The sequence below is a fragment of the Cucurbita maxima genome, unplaced genomic scaffold (genome assembly GCF_002738345.1).
Source record: "Cucurbita maxima cultivar Rimu unplaced genomic scaffold, Cmax_1.0 Cma_Scf00013, whole genome shotgun sequence".
In the NCBI taxonomy this organism is placed as follows: domain Eukaryota; kingdom Viridiplantae; phylum Streptophyta; class Magnoliopsida; order Cucurbitales; family Cucurbitaceae; genus Cucurbita; species Cucurbita maxima.
This window is the reverse complement of record NW_019272029.1, coordinates 4,079,571-4,097,041: the sequence shown is the minus strand read 5'-3', so window position 1 is coordinate 4,097,041 and position 17,471 is coordinate 4,079,571. Positions and strand designations below refer to the sequence as shown.

At 36.0% G+C, this 17,471-nt stretch overlaps 3 protein-coding genes across 3 annotated transcripts; all 3 read left to right on the top strand.

The window, feature by feature from the left end:
• Nucleotides 1-4,839: 4,839 nt before the first annotated feature.
• Nucleotides 4,840-6,908, top strand: LOC111488589 (exocyst complex component EXO70B1-like). Its single transcript, XM_023136418.1, has one exon. The coding sequence runs from the start codon at nt 4,852-4,854 to the stop codon at nt 6,865-6,867; it is 2,016 nt and encodes a 671-aa protein (XP_022992186.1). The 5' UTR covers nt 4,840-4,851; the 3' UTR covers nt 6,868-6,908.
• Nucleotides 6,909-7,926: 1,018 nt separating this feature from the next.
• Nucleotides 7,927-9,933, top strand: LOC111488759 (ATP synthase subunit epsilon, mitochondrial). Its single transcript, XM_023136695.1, has 2 exons — nt 7,927-8,176; nt 9,708-9,933. The coding sequence occupies exons 1-2, from the start codon at nt 7,993-7,995 to the stop codon at nt 9,734-9,736; spliced, it is 213 nt and encodes a 70-aa protein (XP_022992463.1). The 5' UTR covers nt 7,927-7,992; the 3' UTR covers nt 9,737-9,933.
• A 639-nt stretch (nt 9,934-10,572) lies between these two features.
• On the top strand, nt 10,573-17,351 carry LOC111488563 (exocyst complex component EXO84B-like). The gene is made up of 7 exons (XM_023136363.1): nt 10,573-10,910; nt 12,220-12,317; nt 12,676-13,729; nt 14,267-14,779; nt 15,064-15,252; nt 15,961-16,097; nt 16,812-17,351. Exons 1-7 carry the CDS (start codon nt 10,767-10,769, stop codon nt 16,972-16,974), a joined length of 2,298 nt encoding a protein of 765 aa, XP_022992131.1. The 5' UTR covers nt 10,573-10,766; the 3' UTR covers nt 16,975-17,351.
• The last annotated feature ends 120 nt before the right edge of the window (nt 17,352-17,471 follow it).

Here is a 17,471-nt window from a genome sequence, read left to right as displayed (position 1 = left end):
TTTTTTTTTTTTTTTTTTTTTTTTTTTTTTTGAGTATCTTTCAATTTATTATTATTTTTTCTTAATTATTTGAATTATTGAAATTATTTAATTAAATTATAAACTATAGGTTCTACCCAATTAATTTTTTTCAGGACATTAAATTAAATTTTTGTATAGCAATTTAATGGAGACGTTTGTAATTTTAATTTATTATTAATATTTTTTTAAAAAATATATAAATTATTTTATATCGAATAATTATTGTCAATAAAAACACCAAAATTGAAAAAAAAAAAATCATAAACCCAACTAGTTAAACTATGTCATAATTTTAATAAAATAAAAATAAAAAAATTAATTAATATAGCTAAGCAAAATAAAATCTCTAATTATTTTAGTACATAATATAATTAGTAATAATGGTGTGACAAATAGATTATACTAATAAAATTATAAAACTAAGATAAAGTTATAAATTTTATTATTTTACCAGAGTGTATAGATGCATACTATATATTATATTCGCCAAAGTAATAAAAAAAAATAAATAAAAAATCGGATATTTATTTAAATGTTGACAATTTTTTTTAAGAAATGAAAAATAATTTTATCGGAACAAGACATTACTTACTCATTATAATTAAATATTTAAATCTCGAACATAAAATAATTAAATAATTTTAAAAGTATTTAAATATGGCATCACAAAATTATATATTTTACAAGTTATTTATGTTTGCACAAATACTTTTTAAATATATATAATATACAAGTTTTTTATTTTAATTTTTAGATTACTTTTAATTTTATATTTTTAACGGTCCTTAAACTTTCAAATATATTAAATATTATAATTATAATTTTTAAAATTTAAAAAATGGAAATTAAATTAGTTAAAAGCTGAAAACATTAATTTTTAATTATTAGAAGTACAATTATATTTTTCAATTTTTGGATAGTAACCAAAAATCTCCTTTGGCTGCAGTTACAGTGGAGAGAAGAAACGTAAAGAGGAACCTACTGCCAGATGGAGGCCGCTGATTGGTTAAGATAAATAAATAAGGTAGGTTGGCAAGATTAATAATAAAGTAATTTGGAAAAGAAGAAAAAAGCGAAAAAAATAATAATAATAATAAAATAATAAAAAAAATAAAGTAAAGGTTGATCGACCTGAAACCAAGGGTTAGACTTCAAACCCTTTACTAAGGTTAAGATTTCTGACACTCATTTTGTCTTATCCTTATGTCCAACTCAGTCGCCTACCAACTCTTAATTATTTTAATTACAATTATGCATGCATATATACATATATGTATGCATATATATATATATATATATATATATATATATATATATATATATGCATATATACATATATGTATACATATATGTATTATCTTTAATCTTAAAACCGTCTTTAAAAGTATGTTCCGAGAGTTGAGTTGGGTTATAATAAGTTTGATGGAGTTAATAAATTGATGTTTGGGACGTTTAGTTTTTGAAGTCGGAGTTTAGAAAGTCAGTATGCTCACATTTTTTCAAATACGACTCGAGATTCGAGTATACACTAAAGTTAGAATGACATGTTTTTTTTTTTTTTTCTAATTTTTGTAGTTATTTGATAGGAGATAAATATAAATTAATAATTGTACTTAAATTCGTATTCTAATCCAAATGATTGATAACAATTTTTTAAATATCCATCATAAATTTTATATTAAAAATGGATCAATTCATAAATAATATTAGTGAATTTATATTAAATTACTTTAAAATGCATTTAATAATTAAAAGACAACAATAGTGATGAAAATCACGTTTTGAAGTATAAAATTAAATATTAAATTCACCTTTCAATTATTATGTTTTGAAGTCATTTTAAATAATATTTTTTAAACAATTGGGAATAAAAATTTAAAGCTTAAGATACAGTTATTAATTATTTGGTTTCTATTTTTTAAAATTGTGCTTATAAATATTATTTTGGCTTTTATTTTATTATCTATCTTTTAAAAACTAAAAAAACCTAAAACAATTATTTTTAAAAATCAATCTTGTTTTTACAATTGAACTAATAATTCAAATAGTCTGATTATAATTTGACATTCAAATTATCGTTTAGAAAAAATATAATAAAATCTGGACAATCTGTTTGACAGTTTCTAGGGCTGAGATTGCACTGTTTGACAGTTTCTAGGGCTGAGATTGCACTCCGAATTAGTGGACTAATCCGCCCTAGGTTTTCTTCATCCTCTGCAACAACCCAAGTCCATTATTTGTAGATATTATTTGCTTCCGTCTGTTACGTATCGCCGTTAGTTTGTCTGCTTCAATCCGTTACATATCGCAGTCACTCTCACGGTTTTAAAACGCCTGTTAGAGAAAGGTTTCCACCTCTTGAAAAGAATGTTTCGTTCTCCTCCCCAACTCTGTTGAGGATTGTTAGGCATGGGAGTCCACATTGACTAATTAAGACGATGATCATGAGTTTATAGATAAGAAATACTTCTCAATTAGTATGAGGCATTTTAGGAAAATCAAAAGCAAGACCATGAGAGCTTATGTTTAAAGTGACAAAACCATACCATTGTGGAGATTGGTGATTTCTAACCAACAGATATGAGATCAGACAATATCTACTAGTACTAGGCTTAACAATGGACTTGAGTTGTTACAACAACAACCCTAATTCTCGTTTTTCATTACAGAATTCCCGATCCCGATCAGTAATTTGGCGAATTGCCGCCACGTTAGCCGCCAAAAGAAGCAGTGCTCGGCGGTTCTGAAGCTGTCGGCAGGCAAGGGTAATTGAATCAAATGATTAAATGAAAAAATGGGGTGGTTAGGCATGTGGCGAGTGGGGCGAGGCAGAGTTTTTGAGGAAGGCCAGAATGCTTAGTTGTTCACTGTTCCCCATATAAAGAAAAAAACAATCGGAGCCATTGATGAGCCAACAGGCTGTTCTTCTTGTTTTGTTTTCGGCTCAACCAACATCAACTACACTTCTCTGTAAATTCTGTTCTTTCTGTAAGACGTCCCTGTCACATAAGATTTTGATTCCAATATTGTTAGCCTTGAGATCGAAGAACGGTACGATATTAATGTAAACATAATAAATCTAATCTAATCATTATCGTTGCTCTCTCTTCTTTGGGTTCATTCCGATCCATCTAAACATAGTTCATCTGGTTCAAACTCATTTGAAGATGTCATAAGTTTGAATCTTATCCCTCCACTTTCTCTAGTTCTAAAAGTTTTAATTTAACCTTTAGACTTAACTAATTGGAATTGAATCGAAACTATAAGGAATCAATTGACTGTAATAGTCGTAGTACCGGTTATGGGTATTGTACTTTTTTGGATTTTCTCTTTTGAATTTCTCCTCAAGCAAGTCGACCGCTAGTAGATATTATCTTTTTTGGATTTTCTCTTTGATTTTTTCCCCACAAAGTTTTTAAAACGCATATGAGAGGGAAAAGTTTCCACACCCTTATATAGAATACTGCATTTACCTCTCCAACCGACGTGGATCTCACGCTGTGGTTCCAAAATCTCTCTGCTGTAATTGCTATCATAACCATAGGACAGATATCCAGCAAAGTAGAAAAATAAATCAACTAAAAGAAGCCACGAACTCTGTACTTCGGGATTGATTTCTGGATGGCTCATTATTATTACCATTGACTTCCAACGAGACAGTGCAATAGAATAACTTTAACATCAAGTTTTTTACCCTTCTCTTTTCCAGTGAAGTTAATTCTAAAGTTTTTTTTGACTCGCATGCTGAGGTCATAATGTTTTTGAATTCTAAATCATTCTCTCATGAAAATAGTAGCAGTAGAACAATTATATATTTATATACGATAACGGTCCAAGTCCACCATTAGCAGATATTGTTCTCTTTGGACTTTATCGTTCGGATTGTTCTCTTTAGGCTTTCCCTTTCATACTTCCCCTCAAGGTTTTTAAAATGTGTCTTTTAGAGGTTTCCACACCCTTAACCAATTTGGGATCTCACAATCCACCCCATTTTGGGACCCAACATCCTCACTCGCACTCGTTCCCTTCTCCAATCGATGTGGGACCCTCCAATCCACTCCCTTTCGGGGCCTAGCGTCCTTGCTGGCACACCGCCTCGTGTCCACCCCCCTTCGAGGCTCAGACTCCTCGCTGGCACATCGTATGATGTCTAGTTTTGATACTATTTGTAACAGCTAGTAGATATTGTTCTTTTTGGTCTTTTCTTTCAGACTTCACCTCAATGTTTTTAAAAAGCGTTTGCTAGAGATAAGTTTTCACATCCTTATAAAGAATATTTTGTTCTCCTTCCCAACTGATGTGTGATCTCACATATACTATTTTTATCAACTACCAGCTGAATTCTTAGGTTGACCAAGTCAAATATTGCAAGTCAGGTGGGCAGGAAGAAATTACTTCCAAACTTAACTCAGAGTGCTTTTTGAATGAATAAATTATTATAAACATTCTTTGAAATTTAATCTCTTTTAGAAGCTTTCTCATGGGTGGTTGGTTGCTGCTTCAGTTTCTTTTCTGTCTCCAATCTAATGTGTAGGAAATTCTTCAGTTTGAAGACTGGTTTTTCTATACTTTTACGGGCACAGACAAAAGGTAGTTGTACAGAACTTGTATCCTACGGTGGGTGAGAGGTTTTACACTGTTAGTTTTTTGCAAGTGAGGTTTGGTTTGAATTGGCAGCCTTTTCAGTTCCAGATTGTTGAGTTTGGTGAAGAAAAAGCGAAAGGAGTGACAAACAAGAAACCAGACAGCAATTTTAAACTCAAATATGTAAAAATGTTGTAAGGCAATATATAGGGTCATATAGTAGAAGAACCTGTAATTCCATTGTCAATGGATGAGGCGGAAGCCATTAGGAAGCTTGTTGCAGCTAGGCAGCACTTGAAAACCAGCCTAGACAAGTCAAGAGACATTGCATCGGCACTAGCCAATGCTGGACCAAGATTGAGAGACAAGGCTCGAAGGCTAGCAAGTTTGGAAGCCGAGCTCGTTCCGATTCAGAAATGCAACTCTTTCGCTGTTGGAGACCAGATCGATCATGTCGTTGGACTTGCATCCGCACTTCTTAATGTTTTCAACACTGTTTCTGAACTTCAGAAGTCACTCATGGCTGATTCTTGTTCTCAACTCTCCAGTTACCTCTCGGTCATGGAACGGTTCGAAAATGCATTTGAATTTCTTTCTGATAACTGCAGCCTTATAATTCAGTGGTTGGAGGGAATTGTCCAATTTGTTGAAGACAACAGAATAGTCAATGATCAGCGACTTCTCAATGTCAAAAACTCGTTGGAAAATCTTCGTGAGTTGCAGGTGGCCGAGAACAATGTTCGTATCGATGGAGGGCCTCTCAGTTTGGCATTGAACAAGCTTGAATTTGAGTTCAGGAGGTTACTAAGGGACCATAGTGTTTCTCTTCATCTAGCTCCAGCCCTATTGACCAGTGAAAACCAAGACTGCATTGGTTTCTCACTATTGCCAGAATCTATAGTTCAAAAACTGCAGTTGATTCTTACTAAACTGAAAGCCAACGATCGAATTGAAAACTGCATATCGATATACATCGAAATTCGAAGTTCAAATGCTGAACTAAGTTTAAGAACTCTTGGTTTGGATTATCTTGAGACGTCAGTCGATGAACTGAGCAATATGCAGAGCATTGAAGATCATATCAACAGATGGAGCAAGCATCTTGAGCTTGCTGTGAAGCATTTATATGAGCCTGAATGTAAGCTTTGCAATGACATATTCGAGAAGATCGAACCCGAAGTCAGGACCAAATGTTTTGCTAAGATTGCATCACAGTCTGGATTTCTCCCTCTCCTCCAATTTGGGAGGAAAGTCACCCAAACAAAGAAGGACCCCATCAAGCTCTTGAACCTACTGGACATTTTCTTGGTTCTAGACAACCTAAGAACAGACATTAACAAGCTGTTTGGTGGGAAAGCTTGCACAGAGATTCAAGCTGCAACAAGGGATCTCGTAAAACAAGTCGTAAACGGCATATGCGACGTTTTCTCGGAACTTCCAATCCAAGTTGAGTTGCAAAGGCAGGGCTGTCCTCCAGTAGACGGTGGCATTCCAAGCTTGGTAAGCTTTGTCACTGATTACTGCAACAAGCTGCTTGGGAACCATTACAAACCAATCCTAAACCAGATTTTAATCATCCATCAAAGCTGGGAAAAGACATGCCAAGAAAACCTTCTAGAGAACCAAATTTATCTAATCATAAAAGAACTTGCTCTAAATCTAGATTCATGGGCAAAAGCCTACCAAGATATGTCAAAGTCCTACTACTTCATGATGAACAACCACTGCCATTTTAGCAATCTAAAAGGTTCAAAACTAGGCGAAATGATGGGAGATGAATGGTTAAACGCACACAGCCAATACAAGGAATATTACGCAGCGCTTTACCTGAGAGAAAGCTGGGGAGAGCTTCTCAGCCTTCTAAATCAGAAGGGTCAGCTTCCATATGAAGGGGAGAAATCGAGAGATATTGATCTGTTGAAGAAAAGGGTAAAAATGTTCTCTCAGGCATTTGAACAAACATGTAAGAGGCAATCGAAATGGGTCATTTCAGATGAGGGTTTGAGAGAGAGAATTTGCCTGCTTTTAGTGCAGGCGATTGTGCCGGTTTATATGAAGAATTTCAAGGCTTTGATCGAACAGGATCGAGGCGCTGCTAAGTATTTGAAATATACTGCTGAGAGTATGGGGACTATGATCAGCTCTCTCTTTCGACCAATGTTGAGTGTGCAAAGAAGCCGTGGTCACACCCACGCTCGCTTCATTACCAAAATTAAGAGCATTGTAACTCATCAGTTTCGCGCCTCCGTCGCTGCGCTATGACTTCAATTTGTCTGTAGCGTGAGAATCGGATCAATTCGGACTATTATCTCAAGTAATAAAAACAAAGAATTTAGATCTGTATGTGCTTTGACCATTTTTATCAAGTCAACTCAACTAACTCAAGAATTGCAATCCAATTTTATCTTATCTTACCTTCAAGATTATTAAAAATATTAAAAATTATGATTTTTTTATCAAAGTTTACTGATAATTTTATTATTAATATAATATGTCCGGTATAAAATTTTAAAATAATTAAAAAAAAAAAAACTCCACACCCAAGTATTAATTACACGATCTTGACTATCAACTACAGATTGATTGAAATTGAAACCATTTAAGTTGAAAGCTATAGTGCTAATACCTAAAGCGGTGAACCAGATACCTTCTATAGGCCAAGCAGCTAGGAAGAAGCGTAAAGAACGTGAGTTGTTGAAACTAGCATATTAGAAGATCAATCGGCCAAAATAACCATGAACAGCTACGATATTATAAGTTTCTTCCTCATGACTGAATCTGTAACCTTCATTAGCAGATTCATTTTCTGTGGTTTCCCTGATCAAACTAGAAGTTACCAAAGAACCATGCATAACACTGAATAGGGAGCCGCTGAATACACCAGCTACACCTAACATGTGAAATGGGTGCATAAGGATGTTGTGTTCAGTCGGGAATACAATCATGACTCAACCAGAAAATAGAGGTTTTGGTTATGAACTATATTTGGATTGCTCACGTCATCAATCCAACCAATCCGAAATTTTAGATTAGTCTGAAAGATTTCTCTATCCAAGGTCGTGTAAACCCATGTTGATTAAATGTGTGAAAATTATACCAATTATTTAAATATATAGTCATTTATTTGTCCATCCATCACAAATTTAATTTAGAATTTTTTGAGATCTCATATATTTTTAGAATCTTCTAGAAGCACGTGCCCATAGAGATTAGGAGGCCCATTACCATTTAACCGAGCGTCTCTTTTGGCCCATTAAGCCCAAAGACCATTTGTCGGCCCACCCTTTCCAGTTAAACCACGGGCAGATCGGCTGAACTGAGGCATCATCGAGGACTTTCTTTGAGGCGCAGAGCTAGAGAGAAACTGAGAAAGAAATTTGCAGAGAAATGGCGTCAAATGCAGCGGTGCCCTTTTGGAGAGCGGCGGGGATGACATACATCACATACTCAAACATTTGCGCTAATCTGGTCAGGAACTGTCTCAAGGAGCCTTTGAAGACCGAAGTTCTTAGCCGCGAGAAGGTTCACTTTTCCATTTCCAAGTGGGCGGACGGCAAGCCCCAAAAGCCCAGTATGCTCTCTCTCTCTCTCTCTCTCTAATTGATTTTTTTTTTTTTTTGCTATTTTTTTTTCATCGATACATTGATCTGTTGTTTATTCAATATTTTGTTTTCTTGGGATAATTCGTATGGTTGATCGTTGAGGATTTCGGCCAAATTTCAGTTCTCTTCAACGTGATATGAGGATCGTACAATAATCGTTATAGAATAGGGATACAATTCGCGGTAGTGATTCTCTAGGGCTTATAGTTTGCGTTCGCATCTATGCGTATCGTAATTGTGTTAGGGATTGGTCGCTTCCATATCGTGCAAGTCATTTGTGTGCTGGTTCTTTGTCCCTTGATTTGTAGTGAAGTATCTCTTTTCTGGATACTCTTAATTTTCACAGTATGAAGTTAAGGATTTACTCATAATTCATGAATATCCAAACCTGTTGAGCAATACCATTCTATTGATTAACTTGATGCCTGTATAACTTACTTCCTCTGCCAATGGCAGGTTAGACTTTTAGCTTGGTGGTTTTTGGGGGTTATATTTTAGGGGTGATAACTTTTTTTAGAAGAATTTCTGGGCTGTTGTTGAAAATCAGAAAAACCAATTGATTAGACTAGAACAAATCAAACGGATATCGGTTGGCATGAAGAAGCTGTCGGTGATCAGTTTTGATGAATCAAAGATCGGACGTCATTAATTTGGCCTACTTTGATCAATGGTCGGTATCCGCATCATTTTTACTTCTACACCGCCGTAGTGTTGGGAGGGATTTGTTCAAACATTAGCTCATTTTGTTTTTAACGTATGATGGTGTAATAGCGAGTTCTGCCTAGCTATTAAGTCAGTTCCAAACGTTCGAAGTGTAGTTACTACATTTAGATCGGAGCTCATAATCAATTATCCACAATAGTCTTTTGGTAAGAGGCATAGGATTTTCTTCTCCATTTTTTATGTTGTAAAACCCCAAATGTCTGGGATATACATGTGTATCGTAGCACTGGAAACCTTGCATACTCCTTGGTTGTCATTTACTTACAAATATTTTGTGCATTTTTCGCTAGTCTTAGGAAAAGTGAAATGTTTGTAGACAACTTGACCATTGTGTTCTGTGTGACTCAAGCTAGTTGTATGGCACCACACAGATTATTCTTCAAATGTTTCACAAATAGTTTCTATGCACGTTGAACTCTATTGTGACGTATGAAACTTCAAAGTGAATACTGCATTGCTCAAGTTTGATACTTTTTTGGATGTTCGATTATTTTCCTTTTTACTTTTTGCTACATTTTTGTTATAATAACTGCAAAAGCCTATTCTTGACGGAAGGTGTGAATTTCAGCCATTGTAACTGTATTTCTAGTGAATATTTATGAGTTGTAACTTTTTTCTTAATCTCTAATCTCACTTGTGTTGAGCTTTTTGAAAGAATAGCGTGCTGTAAATGTACCACATCAAGCAAGTGATAATCTCTTCCTTTTCGAACTTTCTAAAACTTTTGGAAGCGTTTTGAATTGATCCATGAGGGCTTTTATCTTTGTTACATCTCAGTTATTCGGTCGGACACACCCGAAGCGTGAAGGTGATGGGCGGTCAATGTTTTGAAGTTGCTTCTGTTATCATATGAACACTGGTGATAGGCTTGAGTCATTTTCTGGAATCAAAGCGTTTATGGAAATGGATTGATGAATCTTCTGGAATTTCCATGAACTTGCGAATGTGTAATAAATTTGTTGCTACTGATCAACTATAAAGCTTTGTGCTTGATTTTTTCTATTCTGAATCCTCCCACTTTTCACCACATCAAAATTTGGATCTCTCCATAAATAATTGTGGCTTATATTTTAGGTTACCAATTCTCATACCGACAGGTGTTGATGGGTCCTGTGTTGTATTCAACCACTTCCAGCGGAGGTTGAACCAAACACAGCGGCCATTACCAGGAAACTTTCCATTTACTTGAAGAAATGTATAATAATGGAATAATCATCCAATAATAATTACTTCCCCACCCCTCATTTGTCATTGTCTACCTATGTCGTCTGGTGTTTCTTGTCTTCTAAAATAAATAAATAAATAAATAAATATTTATATTAAATTATTAAGTTTTATAAAAATGCCTAAAATATACATTTCTTATAAAAGTCGCAATTTGTAACCCCCACAAAAATTTACTTTTTATGTGACAGCTTAACGGTACAGCCCTGACCGTATCCCACAACATCCAGCTGACAAAAATAATGTAGAATATTTAGTAGGGGCAATAAAAACCGATGAACCAAAACCAGAACCAATCCGGTTCAAACCGATCCCATTGCCATATTGGTTCGGGTCGATTTTCGGTTCTTTGGACGAGCAAACCTGATGAGTAACTAAGGAAAGAGTCGTGCTGTTTATTCTCTTCTGCTCTGGCTGCCCCCTTCTCGTTCTTCTTCAATCATCTTCTCTCTGAACTTTCCTTTTCCCCCTTTCCCCTCTCTTCCTCTCTTCCTCTCTTCCTCTCTTCCAATTTCCCTCCCATTTCTCCTCCACGGCGTCCTTCGATCTCCCTCTTCCTCCTTCTCTTGATCTGATTTTGAAGTTCGACTTCAATTGAGCCATCAGGTTTCCATGGCCGCCGCCAAGACCACTCGGTCCAGAGGCACGCCTGTCAAGGATACTGGCGCCAAGTTTGAGGAGGGCATCAGTTTCTTCAGGTCCGATAAATTTGATGCCGATTCCTATGTTCAAACTAGATGCTCTCTTAACGAGAAGGTTCGTTTCATCTATCCATCTCATTTTACCAATTTTTTTCTTTCGGTTCAAGTGTTTTGTGTTTATCCTTTCTCGGTTAGGTGGGGATTACATGTCATCGCGATGCTCGCTTGTTTTTCTTAAGCATTTTGTGGATATCGGCTAAATTTAGCTTTCGTTTCCTGATTCAATTGGTTGTGATTTGTTGTCACTCATAGGGGCTTTCTTTCTAAATTTAATAGAGTTTATTGTTCCCATCAAATATTTAAGATTGTAATATGTGAAATCCTCAAACTTTAGTTTTTTTTTTCTTTTCATTTTCGTTAGACTTTTTTTGGCAAGTGTTACTGCTGCGGAAGATTTAGAGAGCTTCTAACTATAAATAGATTCATCATGCATGAAAGTGAAATTTCACGGTATATTTTCCTTTGCGCTATCACACCCATCTTGTTTTAGTACGATCTTCTATTGTTTTTGTCCATCTTGTGCATCGTCCTGACAGCGGTCATATATTTACATAAAATGTCAGGCCATACTGTCAACCTTATAGTTATAACGGATTGTTGAAGGAGTTCATACTTGATTCATATCATATGCTTTGAATCAAATGATATTGTCAAACGGAATAATATGTTTCGGAAGCAAAACCACACAAATTAATTAGAAAGGAGATGAAATAATATACGTTAATCAAGGCTCTTGTGGTCTTGCTTTAAGGACGCTTGATTAACAACCATCATTCGGTAGAACATAGAAGTATTCTTCATTTCCCTTGTGGCTATTTCATTTATGAAGTTTACAGTTGTTGCAGAAAGAAAAACTCATATTCTAGATACTAGAAATCTAGCTTACAAAACATTTCTGATTATTGAGGAAAGGAGACTACAGAATAAGAGTAGAATTTGGAACCGAACCAAAAGGAGGAAGGTTGTAGATTGTTGGAGGAAACTATGTTTGGACTTGGGAAATTTTGGAACATTTGAAAGAGCTTTGTTGGGAACTTTGAAAATTTTATAGCCTTTGAGTATGGAAGTTAATTCTATTTACTGGCAGGAGATGAAAGACTGTTTTTCTTTTCTGGTCCTTTTAAAAAATATAACTTGCAGTAAGTATACATTATTTTCAAAAACATCGCCACATTTCAGTTCATGATTTGACAACCTTGATCATATGCCCTTTGGTCAGTTCGTGTGATTAATGAGCTTGTTATTGCCCCTACATTACATCCACTTCATTACTTCATGTTTTTTTATTTATTGTCTTATATCATGCCAAATAGACCTTTATTTGTTTGACGAATCTCTGATGTCAAGTATCTACTGTTTCATAGGAAATTAAGCAATTATGCACTTATCTTTGGGATTTGAAGAAAGCTTCTGCTGAGGAGATGCGTAAAAGTGTCTATGCAAATTATGCTGCCTTTATACGGTAAGTTGTAACTGGCATTCGATATATTATATAAATGTAGAGTTGTTTGAAGGATGGAACCAGCCGATCCATGTGAGGGAAGATTTTATCTTTTATTATTACGAGGGATAAATTTAAGATGTGAAGTAATTAATTAGTTTGCTAGTTAATTTGAAGAGAATGTGGTGCACTGAAGTGTTGCAAAACCGCGAGTTGCAAAATATATAGACACAGTGAACATTGAACAATATATTTTGTTGAGGAATAAACTGAGATAAACCCACAAAAAGTTGCAGAGCGCACTTTAATGTTTTTCTTCACTGTTAATTTTATTCAGCGTAGTAATAATTTATATTGATGTCGTGCTATTTGCTGACAGCACATCAAAGGAGATATCAGATTTGGAGGTGGAGCTCTCGTCCATCAGAAACCTTCTGTCTACTCAGGCTGCTTTAATTCATGGTTTAGCTGAAGGGGTTCACATTGATTCTGTGTCCTCCTCTGCTTCTGAAAGCACAACTCCAAATGGCTTTCTAGGTTCAGGGGATGACAATCCTTCAGATATTGAGAAGTGGTTAGTGGAGTACCCTGATACTTTGGATGTTCTCTTAGCTGAAAGAAGAGTTGATGAAGCTTTGGAAGCTCTTGATGAGGGAGAGAGAATAGTTTCTGAGGCGAAAGAAAAGAAAACCTTGAGCCCAGCGGTAATTATGTCTCTTCAATCATCAATTGCTGAGCGGAGGCAAAGGTTAGCAGATCAGCTTGCCGAGGCTGCTTGTCAGCCTTCTACTCGTGGTGTCGAACTCCGTGCAGCCGTATCAGCACTCAAGAAATTAGGAGATGGACAGCGTGCTCACACTTTGTTACTAAAAGCACATCTCCAAAGATATCAGTACAATATGCAAAGCCTTCGGCCATCCAGCACTTCATATGGAGGAGCCTATACTGCTGCCCTCTCCCAGTTGGTTTTCTCAGCCATTGCTCAAGCTTCTAGTGATTCCTTGTCTATTTTTGGTAAAGAACTTGCTTATTCTTCTGAGCTAGTGGTGTGGGCTACAAAACAGACGGAGGCTTTTGCACTTCTTGTAAAAAGACATGCTTTAGCTTCATCTGCAGCTGCTGGAGGTCTCAGAGCTGCTGCAGAGTGTGTTCAAATTGCTTTAGGTCATTGCTCACTATTGGAAGGTCGTGGTTTGGCACTCTGTCCTGTGCTTGTAAAACTTTTCAGGCCTAGTGTTGAACAAGCACTAGAAGCCAATTTAAAAAGAATTGAAGAAAGCACAGCTGCCTTGGCTGCTGCTGATGATTGGGTACTAAGATATGCTCCGACAACAACATCCCAATCTGGCCGAACTTCTAGCACTGCTCTTAGTAATACTGCATTCCAACATAAATTGACTAGTAGTGCTCACCGCTTCAATTTTATGGTCCAGGTAAACATTCCCACCTAATCATTCTTTAATGATATTAATGTGGTGTGCTGATGCGTGGGGTATTTGTGTTTATATTCTTTTCTGGCGATTGTTCTGACATTACTTATTATTGATTCGTTGTTCTTTTTGGAAAGTAATATATACTTGACAGGGGAGATGTGATGATAGTGGAGTGGAGGACCCTTTGTAACTAAGTGGACGGGAAGTGGGCGAGTCTAGAGAATGTATGAAAGGTGTATGTATTTTATGTGGCTAGTCTGTGGTAGGGAGAAATAAGGAACCCTGTAATTTTCCTTTTCCTTTAGGTCCATACTCTTTTCAAAATTGAACTAAGTGGTTTCTGTCAATATGTTTTATGTGTGCGAGTGCGTTTTTCTTTAGGGGGGGTGGGGGGAGGGGGTTGTTGAATGAAGTTGGATAATATGTGTTTGATGTTGCACTTTGGATGGCATATTATCTTTCATTATTTCATTTATCTTATTGGTACGATATTCCTCTTTTTTTTCTTTTCTGGGTGTTCAAATGTTCCCCTTGCAGGATTTTTTTGAGGACGTGGGACCTTTACTTAGTATGCAATTAGGCAATCAAACTCTGGAGGGTTTATTCCAAGTGTTTGACTCTTATATCAATATGTTAATCAAAGCATTGCCTGGTATGGAAGAAGAAGCAAATTTTGATGGTGCGGGAAGTAAGATAGTGCGCTTAGCTGAAACAGAAGTTCAGCAAGTTGCTCTCTTGGCAAATGCATCATTGTTAGCGTATGAACTATTGCCTCGTGCTGCCATGAAACTGTCCCTGCCAACTCAGACTGCTTATAAGGACGATCCTCGCCAGAGACTTTCAGACAAGCAAAACCGTCATCCAGAACAAAGGGAGTGGAAAAGGCGGCTAGTTGGCTCTGTGGATAGATTGAAAGATACTTTTTGTCGACAGCATGCGCTTGATCTGATTTTTACAGAGGATGGAGACAGCCATCTCACTGCTGAGATGTACCTGAACATGGGTGGAAATATGGATGAAGTTGAATGGTTCCCATCTCTTATATTCCAGGTACTTCATGTGATCCTTATTTTGTGATCGGATTCTAGTATAATATGTTGGTTAATTTAGTTCAATTTTACTTGCATACTATGTATCATTACATCTGGTCTTGTTGTGACACTTATGCTTATATGTGCATGCGAAAGTTAGACTAACCTTTGTCTACGAAAAAGAAATTTGTTTCTCCTACCAAATTAATACTGAAACACTTGTTACCCTGCAACCATTACTTGATTTTTCCATTGGAAGTCTAACCTTGTATTTTTCTTTTATTTTTTATTATCACAATTCAGGAACTGTTTGTAAAACTGAGCAGAATGGCTAGTATGGCAGCAGATATGTTTGTTGGCAGGGAAAGATTTGCTACATTACTATTGATGAGGCTCACAGAAACTGTCATCTTGTGGCTTTCGGGGGACCAAAGTTTTTGGGACGATATTGAGGAAGGTCCAAGGCCTCTAGGACCTCTGGGTCTTCAACAGGTGGGCATTATGGTTCTGCTTACTCCTGATAACTCTTCACGTTTGGCAATCACATTATATAATGATTTGATGAAACTTCATCGCCTGCAGCTGACAGCATCAGTCTTTAATTTGTAATCTAGAATGCCATTTTTGTTTTCATATCAAGAAAAATGTGGAATATGGGGAGCTTACGCTAAACCATTTTTGTTCTTTCTAAATATGCTGTTGTTACGTTTTGAAAAATAGGAGCAAATAGGATATTGTTTTCTCTTAAGCTATATATTTACACCTTAACACAGAGCACAATGTCTCCATTGTACTAATACTTCACTGTACTGCGAAGGAAGTCTCGAGAAAAAAAGGTCCCAGTTGTTATCAGACATAGTATGGGCTTTTGGGGTGGGAGTTCAGCCTAGGTTAAACCATCTGGGTGTAAGGCTTAATAAGAGAGGATTCTTATTTTCTTGGAACTAGTGCAAATTGGGTTACAATGTCTCCTTGTAAAGTATTGTAGGTTGGGCTCCATATCAAGAATTTCAAAAAAAGAAACTACTGAGAAGATGTTGACCAATTATATATTTGCTTATGAATGATTGTTTGGTTCTTTTAATTAAGATGTAAATAAATAATATTATTGTGTAAATGAAGTCTCTGGACTTGGTAAGCTAACTACTACTGAGAATGTGATTGAAAATAACTGCAATCAATTGTTTCTAATTTGTGCAGTTGTACTTGGATATGAAGTTCGTCATGTGTTTTGCTTCCCAAGGTCGATACTTATCTCGGAATCTACACAGAGTTGTCAATGAGATCATTTCAAAAGCAATGGCTGCATTTGCTGCAACAGGAATGGATCCAGATAGGTACGCCGGACCCATTATGCTGAATTCTAATATTTCTATAACTTTTTCTTGCATGCTAAAGTTTGCATTACCAGCATAATTTTTGTTTGTATGGTTATCTTTCTCATTGTTAACTTAAGTTTGTTGAACATAGATACTAGCATGGTTATGTATAGTAATATATAGTAATATCATATGATGCTTGATTTTAAATGCTTAAGACTAGGGCCGTCTGCTGGATAGAAAATTATGACTGAGAATGAAACTAGCTACACAAAATCTATTCAGTTGATGAACCAGGAAGATAAAAGACATAACATTACGTCGTTCCCACCTCACATTACATGTATATTTTGAAGTGTATGTGTGTTTGTAACACCTGAAAATTTGAATTTTGTTTTGGTCAGTTTATATTTTGAATATTACTGTCTGTTCACGTATAACAAAAGAAAGCCCCCTGAGAGAAACTAGAACCATGCACTATGAAATTGGTTTTTGGTTTGGGACCATTTTCCTTCTATCTTTTTATTTGTTGTGTATTAAGTCGATGCTTCCTATTATTTTCTCATCACTTTTTCATGTTGAGAGCGTCTCTATGATTTTCGGCATGTGTGAGACATGTTTGGCTCCTTCGATTCTCTTAGATTGTAATGAACTTTGCTTGTTCCGTGATGTATTTACAATTTTGTAGACTTTTTTTAGTTTTTCTGAGATTCAATATGTGTTTCCTGTCAGTGTACTACCGGAAGATGAATGGTTCAATGATGTTTGTCAAGATGCAATGGAAAGATTAAGTGGGAGGCCGAAGGCCATAAATGGGGACAGGGATCCTAATAGCCCAACAGCCTCAGTTTCAGCCCAGTCGATATCTTCTGTTAGATCTCATGGGAGTTCTTGAGTCACAATTTCTTCCTTGTAAATTAGACACGTCCAAGTTCGTCGAGTGGATTTGGATTTGTGGGCGTTGCATTCCTAGTTGGTACTTGAGCTTCCAGTTCCACCACCCTCTAGATCTGTCAATTACATCCATATTCTTTGAATTTTGCTCTCTTTCATGTTTCAGTTTTAGAGGCTTCCCTACATTTGTATTAGATATGTTGGTAAAGTTTATGATAAGCATGTAGTTTGTAAATGATGATCGAACGAACTATTATGATTCCCACATTTTTCCATTCTTTAACAGAAGCAGGATTCTTGCCTGTTATTTTGTTCATTTGTGTCCAAACATTGCAATTTCTGTTCCCAAATCCTCATGGAATGGAACTATCATTTGAACATTGACTTACCCTAAGGATATTGTGCAAATCTCTTTCACCCAACTTTAGATGGGGAGGTTACTCATTATCAATTAGAAGTTATTTATTTCCTTTTTAGCGACCTATTGCCATTGAATGA

What these genes read in the sequence shown, in the direction of transcription:
- LOC111488589 (XM_023136418.1), top strand. Translation starts at nt 4,852, where the DNA reads ATGGATGAGGCGGAAGCCATTAGGAAGCTTGTTGCAGCTAGGCAGCAC.
- LOC111488759 (XM_023136695.1), top strand. Translation starts at nt 7,993, where the DNA reads ATGGCGTCAAATGCAGCGGTGCCCTTTTGGAGAGCGGCGGGGATGACA. An exon ending in CGGCAAGCCCCAAAAGCCCA is followed by an intron (nt 8,177 to 9,707) that starts GTATGCTCTCTC and finishes GTTACATCTCAG; the next exon opens with TTATTCGGTCGGACACACCC.
- LOC111488563 (XM_023136363.1), top strand. Translation starts at nt 10,767, where the DNA reads ATGGCCGCCGCCAAGACCACTCGGTCCAGAGGCACGCCTGTCAAGGAT. An exon ending in AATTATGCTGCCTTTATACG is followed by an intron (nt 12,318 to 12,675) that starts GTAAGTTGTAAC and finishes ATTTGCTGACAG; the next exon opens with CACATCAAAGGAGATATCAG. An exon ending in GACCTCTGGGTCTTCAACAG is followed by an intron (nt 15,253 to 15,960) that starts GTGGGCATTATG and finishes TAATTTGTGCAG; the next exon opens with TTGTACTTGGATATGAAGTT.